Here is a 12,710-nt window from a genome sequence, read left to right as displayed (position 1 = left end):
CTCTGAGGATCTGAAAAAAAGAATTGTTGCTCTATATAAAGATGGCCTAGGCTATAAGAGGATTGCCAAGACCCTGAAAACTGAGCTGCAGCGTGGTGGCCAAGACCAGACAGGTTCCACTCAGAGATGCAAAACAATCCTCCTGTGCTCGAGTGAAAAAACAAACAATGGGGGGAAAAAAGAGGAACACTTCCAATGGGCTAAGATGGATATGACTACTGGTCTTGCTGCCCCCTCAGGACCAAGGATATCCAAAAAAAAAACTGAAAAACAACAAAAGAAAGAGGCGCACGACCTAGTGCATTACCACTAAATATGTTTATTAAAATAGTATAAAATAAGCATTATACTCACAAACCAGATGTGAATAACATGTTCAACATAGGGTCTCCAAGGTTGCCAGGGTACTACGCGATGCTGGATGGCAAGCTGTATACCGCATGAACAAGCGCTATGGCTAGGCTGACGCGTTTCAAGGGCGAACCCCCTTCCTCAGAGCCAAAGGATGCTGCTGACAAGGTTCTGCTGAGGTTACACTCAGAACAGTCCTCGCCATGGTCGACAAAGAAGTTGAGTGCATGTGCTCAGTGTCATATCCAGAGGTTGTCTTTGGGACTCAAACCATCAATGGGCAGGATGATTTTACCCAGCATATTGGATTTTTCATGCTATAGCCCCTAGCAATAATCACTGTGAGTTCTCTCGGAAGGGATGGCTCCCCGCGCCCTCCCACCAGGAAAACACCATAGCTTTGTGGAATGGATTCCCCCATTAACACTGACATTGATAGGGGAATTGAGCAATTTTCTTTCCTGCAACCCATGGTTGCAGAAAAGAATATCGCACCACCTATGGCCAGGTTAAACCTTTAATTAAATGATCGAAAAATTTAAGGGTCGTAGGTTGTAAAAGGCATACATGTTGATCTGGACAAAAATTATACTAAAATTATTAATTTACCAGAAATATTAATAGTTTTATTTTTGACGTGTTAATGTTCTTTGTATTGATAACGTTTATTCAAAACATATGAAGTGTTCCAAGTTATATAATAAATATCTGACTTCAACAGCTTGCTGTCTCTATGTACAGTACCTGCAAAAGGTTTAGGCAGGAGTGAAGAAATAATGTAAAGTGGACCATAGATGGTTCCAATCTCAACCAGTTCAGCAGGGACTGGAAGCCTTGAAGCTGATTGGCTTCTATGCAGAAGTGAGCCTGATTTTGCACTCTCCAGCTTTGGTAAATAAACTCCATTGGGTCTGCAGAAGGGTTGCAGGAAAGAAAATCGCTCTGTCTATGGCCAGCTTCAGAAAAGTTTTCAAAAATAAATATTTTCTTGTTTATTTTTTTTAAGTGAGCGAACAGAAGAAAAATCTAAATTTTAATCAATATTTGAATACCCTTTGACTTCAAAACAGCATCAGTTCAAGGTACGCTTGCACACAGTTTTTGAAGGAAATTACCAATAGTCAGCAATATGTTTTCATTTCAACTTCGTTATGACTTTGAATTTGATTTGAACAAAATCTTGCTTCGTTATAATTTATTTCTGATTCATTTAAATGCATTTCTGTTGTGATTCAGGTACATCCCAATTTCCGAATATTGAAAAATTTGTCAGAATTTAGATTTGGAACAAAACCAATTGCACATGTCTACTTACTACAGCCCTCACTCGATTCAGCACTGTGCAAGTCTATAGTGGCTCTCTCCTCTCACTTCCTGGTCTCAAAGGCCATTGGCTCCTGTTGCTGTCAGTCAAATCCTGTGACGAGGGAGCAGGGGGTGGGCCTGAACTGCTCTGTTTGTGTCTATGGATGGACGCAGGCTGAGCAGCTCAGGATCGAGACCACAGGTGTGCCACCATAGGAAGTGGCTTCCTATGATGGCACACCGAAAAGAGGAGGATCGGGGCCATGAGCAGGTAATTACAACAGGTTTTTATATATATACATTTTACAATCACTTTAATCTTACTGGATATAACTGAATAAACAGACTACATGGTCTAGTAGTTTTTGGACAGTGGGAAGGAAATGCCGTACAGTATATAATATCAAGGCAACTCGTTTTTTTTATATGGATGTGCACCTTGCTTAATATTGTAGTTGGGTTCTCTTTCTCTTCATTCTACCTAGCACTCTGTTATTATGAATCCATTTTAGATTTCCCAAGGAAAGGATTGCCTGGTTTGTCTATACTTCAGTTCCTAACCTCACTCTTAAAGGGCTGCCACACTTACAGTACATTTATTTTTTATTGCCATGTAGGGACGCTGCATATATCTGTAATATGTGTAAGAGAACAACGCTAATTACCACTTGTTAGTGTATTAAGGTAGCTGTAAAACATTCACTGCCAAGGGGGGCATAGGTTACACGGCCTGGTCATCACTAATGTGATGCATATGATCTTTGTTTTTTTTTTTTTTTTTACTTTTTTCTAATGGTTAGGTAAACAGTAACTGGAACTAAAAGTGAGACTTTGCCTTTATTAAAGTAACTCATTGACTAGGATTAAATATTAATGTCTGCCTGCTCGATTCATATCTTTTTGTTAGTCTCCAACTATGACAGAGTTTGGGGAAATCCTTAAAAATGTTGGGGAATATGGTCGATTTCAGAAATTATTGGTGGTTATGCTGTGTTTCCTCAGTTTCTTTAATGCCTTCCACATGTTTGGACAAGTGTTTATGGGAATATCAGTGCCTCATCATTGTAACACCAGCTGGATCTTAGAGAAGGATCCAAATGTAACTGAGGAACATCAGTTGAATTTAACCATCCCTCGTAATAAAGAGGGCAACTATGAGCAATGCAGTATGTACACTCCAGTGGACTGGGATATTGAATCTATCAAAAGGTATGGACTGAACAGCACGGAAGTCTGCCAGGATGGATGGATATACGATACATCACATCAGAAGTCAACGTTGGTCACAGAGGTCTGTTAACTTAAGCTTAATCTAAATCACTCTTACCTATTCAACTCAGAAATTACATCCTTATTTCATAAAACTTCGTAGTTGCACTATTAATTATTACTATTAATCAGTAGGTAAGGAAGATTGTGTTTTCTTTAACTTTTCTTTACTCTTCTTATATTTATGCAATACATACTGAAAATTTACATTACAATGCACCCTTTTTTGTGGTAGAGTACAGTACAGTTCGTACATAAAAAAAAAAAAAAAAAAAAAAAAGAATTTACCATAGAAAGCAAAAAATGCTACCTATTATAGAAAAGCCCAAAGTGTTTTTGTAGCAATGCAAACCTGATGTGCTAAATACTATGTTGGAAGGGAGGGCAGGAGAGGTTCTGTATAGCACACTAGACCAGTCCAAGCCATTGGCCAACACTTTAAGGGACATGGCAGCAATGAATTAGGTAAAATATGGTGTGAAGGCGCCTGGCCCTTCTGGGTTAAAAGATGTTAAAACCTGCTGCCCTTTTAATTGTAAAAAAACAATATCAAGATAAAAAGTGGGTAAAAAGGCGCTGGTGATCTTGGATGTTTAAATAACTATATCAGACCTAGTTCAGTTTGATGTAAAAAATTGTATAAATTATTGTATAAGCATTAAATACAAATTTACATAAATGGTATAGATACTGATGGCACATATATATGCTGTGTTCTGTACATATAAAATAACCAATAAAAAATATCTGTAAAACCAATATCAATTTAAAGTGCAAGTGACACACAGATGTGTTGTGCAAAATTAAATAAAGTGCTTAATAGTGCAAAAAAAAAAAAAAATATATATATATATACCATATACTACTTGATATGGTCTAAAATATACAATAGATGTATAAAAAATGAATAATAAATTAATAAATATTTTGAGTGCATATAAAGTGCTTAAATATTGGGCTATGGTCCAAGCTGGAAAAACAGTTCATGCAAAGAAAATTGTTGCTTGGATATCACGTGCTCCAGTGATTAAGCCACTCTTTGCTTCTTACCAAATGCAGGTAGGTCACAAGGACCCCAAACGCCTGCGATCCCTTTTATTAGGTGGATCAGACCATAGGGATTCCTCCTCTTCACTTTGAATTCAATGTAGCTTTTTAACAGAATATTATACTCCTTTTCCTCATTCCTCCATTACTTTACCTCATACATCCTGAAACCAGTTTTTGCATGAACTGTTTTTCCAGCTTGGACCATAGCCCACTATTTAAGCACTTTATATGCACTCAAAATATTTATTAATTTATTATTCATTTTTTATACATCTATTGTATATTTTAGTTCATATCAAGTAGTATATGGTATATATATATATATATATTTTTTTTTTTTTTTGCACTATTAAGCACTTTATTTAATTTTGCACAACACATCTGTGTGTCACTTGCACTTTAAATTGATATTGGTTTTACAGATATTTTTTATTGGTTATTTTATATGTACAGAAAACAGCATATATATGTGCCATCAGTATCTATACCATTTATGTAAATTTGTATTTAATGCTTATACAATAATTTATACAATTTTTTACATCAGACAAACAGAACTAGGTCTGATATAGTTATTTAAACATCCAAGATCACCAGCGCCTTTTTACCCACTTTTTAGCAATGACTTAAGCCATATGCCAGCTACTATAAAAATTGACACGTTTACATGGGAGAACACATACAAAGACAGAGCAGCGAGGCAGGACTCCAGTGCACAAAGACATGAGCTAATGCCACTACAACATGGGTCATATCATGAATGAGCAGCAAGGCAGGATACAGGTGCATATATAGACACTTCTCAGAGAAGTATTTGGGGATAAAACCACTTGAATTGAATGGCTGTAATAGGCCTAGAACCCTAGAAAATAGAACACGCCTGCAGCAGTATGTCAGAATTTCAGACACAAAGAAACTGCAATGCAGAAAAAAAAAAAAAGTAATACAAGCAGTGTCTCTAAATACTGGTGCTTTTGTTTCAGACACGATTGTACACATATGGTACCAAGTAAACCAGATAAATGTCCTCAGTAATTTTCAAAGTATCCACTTCAGGTGGCCCCATCCATAGCAAACTGTATTCCACAGATTGAATCTTGCATACCTACATCCATGGCTTTGAGCAAAAAAGGATATGGCAACTTCAAACAGCATGAAAAGAAGGAACAGTTGCTCAGAAGTTGATAGGTCTCTACCAATCAATAAAGAATAAGTAAACCCAACACTTCATATTCCTGATATGTGCCTGCTCTACCATGTACTTGTATGAAAAAGGTCTCCTGTTCTCTTTGTATTGCTTCCTTTGTGTGAAATCTCTGGTGTTCCTGCTAGTCCCTCCTGCTTTTCTATCAAAAACTGACCACACTAAGCAAGAGAACACACGTCTCTAGCAATGCTGGGAAGGTTGTTTTACAAGGTAAGAGTTTACAATCACTTTAATATATGGAAAATACTGTATGTTACATTCAGACAATTTTAACACATGAAGTTAGACTCTTTTATGAAATGTTGGCAAATATTGTAAAAACCTAATAGGAAAACAAAACAGGGGATGCATATATATTCTGCTCAAAAAATGAAAGGAACTCTTTGAAAACACATCAAATATCATGCTGGATATCTATACTGATATGGACTGGGTAATGTGTGAGGAATGAAAGGATGCCACATCGTTTAATGGAAATGGAAATTATCAACCTACTGAGGGCTGAATTTAAAGACACCCCTAAAATCAAAGGGAAAAAATGATGCAGCAGCAGGCTAGTCCATTTTGCTGAAATTTCTTTGCAGCAACTCAAAATGGTACTCAGTAGTTTGTATGGCCCCAACGTGCTTGTATGCATTCCTGACAACGTCATGGCATGCTCCTAATGAGATGACATATGGTGTCCTGGGGTATTTCCTCCCAGATCTGGACCAGGGCATCACTGAGCTCCTGAACAGACTGAGGTGCAACCTGCTGGTGCCAGATGGACCAAAACATAATTTCCCAGCGGTGTTCGATTAGATTTAGGTCAGGCGATCATTTAATGGTAGAAATTCCTTCATCCTCCAGGAACTGGCTGCATACTCTTGCCACATGAGACCGGGCATTGTGGTGCACCAGGAGGAACCCAGGACCCACTGCACCAGCGTAGGGTCTGACAATAGGTCCAAAGATTTAATTCCAATTCCTAATGGCAGTCAGGGTGCCATTGTCTAGCCTGTAGAGGTCTGTGCATCCCTCCATGGATATGTCTCTCCAGACCATCATTGACTCACCACCAGACCGGTCATGCTGAACAATGTTACAGGCAGCATTACATTCTCCACAGCTTCTCCAGACCCTTTAATGTCAGTCATGTGCTCAGGGTGAACCTGCTCTCATCTGTGTAAATCACAGGGCACCAGTGGCGGACCTGCCAATTTTGGTGTTCAATGACAAATACCAATATCAAGCTCCACGGTGCTGGGCAGTGAGCACAGGGCCCACTAGAGGAGGTCGGGCCCTCAGGCCACCCTCATAAAGTCTGTTTCTGATTGTTTGGTCAGAGACATTCAAACCAGTGTCTGGAGGTCATTTTGAAGGGCTCTGGCAGTGCCCATCCTGTTCCTTCTTCCACAAAGAAGCAGATACCGGTCCTGCTGATGGGTTAAGGATCTGCTTTGGTCCTGTCAAGCTCTCCTAGAGTAACTGCCTGTCTCCTGGAATCTCCTCCATTGTCTTGAGACTGTGGTGGGAGACACAGCAAACCTGGCAAATGCATGTATTGATGTGCCATCCTGGAGGAGTTGGAATGTCTGTGTAACCTCTATAGGGTCCAGATATCGCCTCATGCTATCAGTAGTGAAACTGACCGTAGCCAAATTCAAAACTAGTGAAAAACAGAAAAAATGAGTAGGGAAAAACATTTCAGAGGCCTCAACCTGTAAAGCCATTCTGTTTTGGAGGTCATCTTGTTTTTGACCATCTAGTGCCTTTCATTAACACCAAAAGCAGCTGAAACTGATTAACAACCCACACTGCTACTTAACTGACCAGATCAATATCCCAGGAGTTTTATTGACATGATGCTATACTCTGATTCAAAAGTGTTCCTTTAATTTTTTTGAGCTGTGTAGTTGCTAAGAGTTTACCCTTATTTCTAGGGACAGTGTGCTGCTGAAGAAGGCATGCTCAGTACTGTTTCCAAAGACCCCAAAACTATGCAATCATGATCGTTAAAAGTAAACTGAATATCTACTTGATATTACACGTGTACGTATGCTTTTTGTTAAAGGTTTACTTAAGAAAAAAGAAATAATACTTTTAAAAGAAGAATATAGAAAGTAAAACAGATATGGCATTCTAATTTCTGGCCACATCAGCTCACACCACCTCTCTTTCCCCTGGCTTCTGCTGCGGCTCATACAGACACTGTAATCCCCGGTCAAGCAGCAAACATCACCAACCGCTGTGCATGACATATGCTGCTGACCAAGGAAACTGCCTTGGCATTTGGAGCTACAGCTGAAAGCTCCTTGGTGGAGACTCTGCTTACTACTACAGTAAGCTCTTCTCAGTACCACTGTGCCAGCACCCCTCCTTGTCATCACTGTGCCTGCATCCCACTTCACCACCATAGAAAATGAAAAACAGTTAAATAGCGCTGGAAAGGTGGATATGCCCTAATGGCTGACTAAAAGTCAGTGAATAAAAAGTCCATGTATGGTGAGTCCAAATTCATTAGTAAGTGTGTAAAGGCCCGTACACATGATAAGAAAATTGGAAGTAAAATTTCGTCCGACGAATGATCTGCCGATTTTTGGATCGTTAGAATAGTGTTTTTGACAGCCGATTACGAATTTGCGAACGACAAAAACAATGTGCAGGCTATAAAATCTTTTCGTACTTGAACACAACGTCCGATTTTCATTTAATTAGTACAGTTTTCATCTAAAAAAATAGTAAGAGCAAGACTACGCATGCTCTGAAATGAAAGAATACATACAAAACAATTCAACACATGACAGAAGCAGCAGTACCCCATTTGTCCTTAACCGCTTAAATCCCAGAAGATTTTACCCCCTTCCTGACCAGGGCCTATTTTGCGATTTGGCACTGCGTGACTTTAACTGACAATTGCGCGGTCGTGCGACGCTGTACCCAAATGAAATTGACGTCCTTTTTTCCCCACAAACAGAGCTTTCTTTTGGTGGTATTTGATCACCTGTGCGATTTTTTGATCATGCGCTATAAACAAAAAAAGAGCAACAATTTTGCAAAAATAATATTTTTCACATTTTTTTATATGAAATTCCCCCCCAAAAAAATGTAAAAATCAAAATTTTTTAACATTTTAGGCCAATTTTTTTTTTACCATATGTTTGAACAAAAATTTGTATGTTTGTAATATTTTGTATAGAGAGTACCACGTCCCTAAATTTATACAATAAATAATGGGAAAGAGATTCCCAAATGTGCCGACAGCTATAGCCTAAGGTGCAAAGGCATGAGCTTGGGCAAAGAAGAGACTCAAGGAGGGAGGAAAAGAGGAAAAGGTGAGCCAAGATGAAAGGAAAGAAGGGAAGAGGGAATAAAGGAAAGTAGAAGGAAGGGAAGAATGAGGAAAGGGCAGGGAAAAAGGGAAAGGAAGGGGGGGAGAAGGGGAAGGGAAAGGTAAAGGGCAAGGGAAGAGAGGAGGGCGACAGTGTGAAGCAACAGAACAGTAGGAACAATGTTGGGAGGGCTGGCGGGACTTTGTAGGTACCAATTAGACCATAAGATAAGAGTTACAATAAAATAAAATCGTAGAATGTTTATTCATATTGCATATTAAAAACAAGATGAGTGTTACAGGAGATATACATATTTATCTGACATGGAAACAGACTAAATGTATAGAATCATATGTAGAGACACAAGGCAAGGATTTCTACAAATATTCCGGTCCAATGAGGAGCATCAAACCAATCCCGACATGTTTCGTGGGCATGGATAGTCCGCTTCTTCAGGGGAATAGAAATATATTAGATATGGATTGCCTTGATTAGCCTGTACAATACAATGTTATTGTTTTTAATATGCAATATGAATAAACATTCTACGATTTTATTGTAACTCTTATCTTATGGTCTAATTGGTACCTACAAAGTCCCACCAGCCCTCCCAACATTGTTCCTACTGTTCTGTTGCTTCACACTGTCGCCCCCCTCTCTTCCCTTGCCCTTTACCTTTCCCTTCCTCCTGTCCTTCCCTTCCCCTTCTCCCCCCCCTTCCTTTCCCTTTTTCCCTGCCCTTTCCTCATTCTTCCCTTCCTTCTACTTTCCTCTATTCCCTTTTCCCTTCTTTCCTTTCATCTTGGCTCACCTTTTCCTCTTTTCCTCCCTCCTTGAGTCTCTTCTTTGCCCAAGCTCATGCCTTTGCACCTTAGGCTATAGCTGTCGGCACATTTGGGAATCTCTTTCCCATTATTTATTGTATAAATTTAGGGACGTGGTACTCTCTATACAAAATATTACAAACATACAATTTTTTGTTCAAAATTTAGGTGGATAACACACCTGAGGGCGCCTTCCTGTTTCTGACCTTGAGCCATATGTTTGTAGACCGCATTTGCTTAGAATCTTGTTTAATTGTTACCTATTTTCTAGACGGTTGCTCAGCTAAATTGCTCTTCATCCTGGAGAGATAGTGATTTCTGTTATATTTTTTCCCCTTAGGCACACACTCCCCCGCAGGGGAGGTGTCTGTCCTTTTTTCCCCCCTTCCTCCATCTCCGGAATCCTGCAGGCTCACTCGGTGCGAAGTGGATTGGAACTGTGGGTGCAGACATGGATCTCCTGGGCACGGCATGGACCGGTTTCATGTCAGGTATTGAGTCGGCTTGTGGGTCTCAAACTAAAATCGAGGAAGACCTTCGGGTGTACCTCGGCAAAATGTATAATCTCCTTAAGCGAAAATCTCATTTATATTGGCATATAGAATATTTCCAAAAATATATTGATGAAAACATTAGTCCACAAGGTCTGAGAATACATACCCTACCTACTCTTAGAGATCCCTCAGAGACCTTTAAGAAGGAATGGGAGGTTATTCTCAATACCTGTAGTCAGGACTTAATGAAATCTCTTGTGATTCAATATAAAGTCGATATGACCTCGCTAGATACTGAGATAGATTTGATCAACACAAAGTATAAACATGTCTTTGAGGCCCCCACCTTCGCCCCAGCTTAGACGGAAGTGAAGGCCAAATTAGAGACCATGAACAAAGAAATTATCCATAAAAAACAATGTAAATTTTCAAAAGATAGACAGGCCTTCAATGAAGGATATGCCTACAAATGGAACTCTAAACCTCGTACTTCACGCACATTTAGATCACGCACAACCAATCACGCAGAAACCACGGATGATAATATGGAATCGGATTCTAGCTTAGCCAGCTCCCTTTCACATAAATCACGGCAATCCCGACAGGGCTCTACAGCCCCTGCCAAACGCACTAAAGCACAAAAACGAGGACGCGGCAGTGCCGGTCCTTCACCTACTCTACCTTCGAGTCACAATAAGAAAAAAACAGACACACAAGTTCATCTTAATACCCCCACTAATTTAGCCAACATAGCTCCCACACTTCAAAAGGTTCTAGCCAAAAACACTTCACTACCTCTAAACACTAGTGACTCCACTTCTGTTACTTCCGATGATGGTTTTTTAGAGTTACCCACCCCGCAAACACCCAGGAGCACCAAACAGGGCAACCTGGACATGTACATGAAATCCAAAACCACCTAATTACACAAACCAATTGTTCTAACAAATTAAACATCATTAATTTGACGTCTTTTGCCCTCACTCCGGCCCAGGAACAAGTGCTTGGTTTGGGTCTGGGCTTTTGCCCAACTAGGGCACTTGATACATCGGAAACTATCAAAGACTTACATCTCTTTGCAAGAAACCTTACGTTTAAATTTATGTTTGATGATGATAGAAAACAAAAATCTTTAGAAAAACAACTCGCAGAACAAACCAAGCACTTTACCATGGCCGAGAGTCGGGCCCTAAAAGATTTAGTCCTTCTATACGAAGAGGGCAATACCGAGGTTGTATCAATTATAGACTCCACAGATTCATTATATGGAGATTCCCATTCTGCTTTGGAAATGGCCCCTAGGAAAACCTTCAAACCTAAATCAGAAAAATTTCCAGACCTATCTACAAATGCAAATATCTGGACTTTTGTCCAAAGAGTATCAAAAGATCTGAAAAGTACGAACTTGCCCTCTATACCTCAGAATTTAACCAAGGAACAGACCCTAGCTTTAATGTCACTCCAAAGCAATAAGGAGATCCTTATTAAACCCTCCGATAAAGGGGGTAACATAGTTGTTATGTCCCCCCACTAATACGAAATGATGTGTTTAGAAGTCCTGTGCAACCGGGAATGGTACTGTCCTATCGCGCCCGACTGCATACAGGACTTCATATTGGAATACAAGTCCCTATGCAGTGAGGCCTTTATCCAGGGCCTCATAGACAGGGATACTTATAATTTTTTGTTGATTAAACACCCTAAAATTCACACTTTCTATACCTTACCTAAGGTTCATAAGAGTCTTGAACATCCCCCCGGCAGACCCATTGTCTCTGGCAACGAGTCGCTCACGGAACATGCCAGCAAATTCGTTGATTCGTTTTTGCTGCCTCATGTCCTGGCACTTCCATCCTATATACGGGACACTACTGATCTCTTGAAACACCTTGAGGAGATTCAGGTCCCTCCGGATGCCCTGCTCGTAGCAATTGATATTGAGGCTTTGTACTCAAGTATCCCGCACGACCAGGGCATCCAGATGGCAGAATCGTTCCTCAAGGAACAAGATTATAAGACATGGCCTCTAATGGACTTCGTCCTAAAACTTCTTAGGTGCATCTTAACTAGGAACTATTTCACGTTTATGGAACAAACATACTTGCAGATCCAGGGGGTCGCGATGGGCACTTGCTGCGCACCGTCATATGCCAATCTGTATCTTGGCGCCTGGGAGAGGCTGATCTTCTCGGATGAGGGAATGGAACACTGGCTGTCTCAGATTTTAATATGGTACAGGTTCATTGATGATCTCCTACTCATATGGACAGGTACACAAATTGAACTTTCATCATTTCTTATGGCCCTTAATAACAACAATTTGAATTTAAAATTTACGTACACCTTTGACAGACAATGTGATTCATTCCTGGATCTGAGCATCAGCCTCTCCCCGGACGGACAGATTGGCACTGACCTTTACCGCAAACCCAGTGCGGGTAATACCATTCTTAGCGCAGCAAGTGCCCATCCCGCCCCTCTGGTCGCAAGTATCCCTTATGCCCAATACCTCAGGCTTCGCAGAAATTGCTCGACCGAAGCTCAATTTCGCATCCAGGCTAATCAGTTGCGTGAGCGACTCCTTGCCAGAGGATATTCCAAAACACTGTTGAGAAAATCGTACAACAGGGCCAGAGCTCATTCGAGAACTGACCTGTTGTACAAAACATCTACCAAAAAGAAAGACACTAATGTGAGGTTTATTACCACCTACTCTGCACATGACGATATTCTACGTAACATCTTGAAACGTCACTGGCCCATTCTCACTCATGATTATACTTTGAGTAAATATCTCAATGCCAGACCTAGTCTGGTATTCAGACGAGCCACTTCTCTCCGTGACCGCCTTACAAAAAGTCACTATACTAATGTCATTACCAATCAGGCCCTCAAAAAA

At 40.2% G+C, this 12,710-nt stretch overlaps 1 protein-coding gene across 1 annotated transcript in view; it reads left to right on the top strand.

Moving 5' to 3' along the window:
- Window positions 1-2,546: 2,546 nt before the first annotated feature.
- LOC309556903 (solute carrier family 22 member 13-like) overlaps window positions 2,547-12,710 on the top strand; it is a 44,308-nt gene continuing 34,144 nt past the window's right edge. The window contains exon 1 of the mRNA XM_082259460.1: window positions 2,547-2,947. Coding sequence (XP_082115586.1) covers window positions 2,573-2,947 — 375 coding nt within the window. The 5' untranslated portion in view covers window positions 2,547-2,572. The remainder of the gene's footprint in view (window positions 2,948-12,710) is intronic.

This window comes from Pelophylax lessonae, assembly GCF_965119305.1.
Source record: "Pelophylax lessonae genome assembly, chromosome: 5".
In the NCBI taxonomy this organism is placed as follows: domain Eukaryota; kingdom Metazoa; phylum Chordata; class Amphibia; order Anura; family Ranidae; genus Pelophylax; species Pelophylax lessonae.
This window is presented reverse-complemented; position numbering and strand designations above follow the sequence as displayed.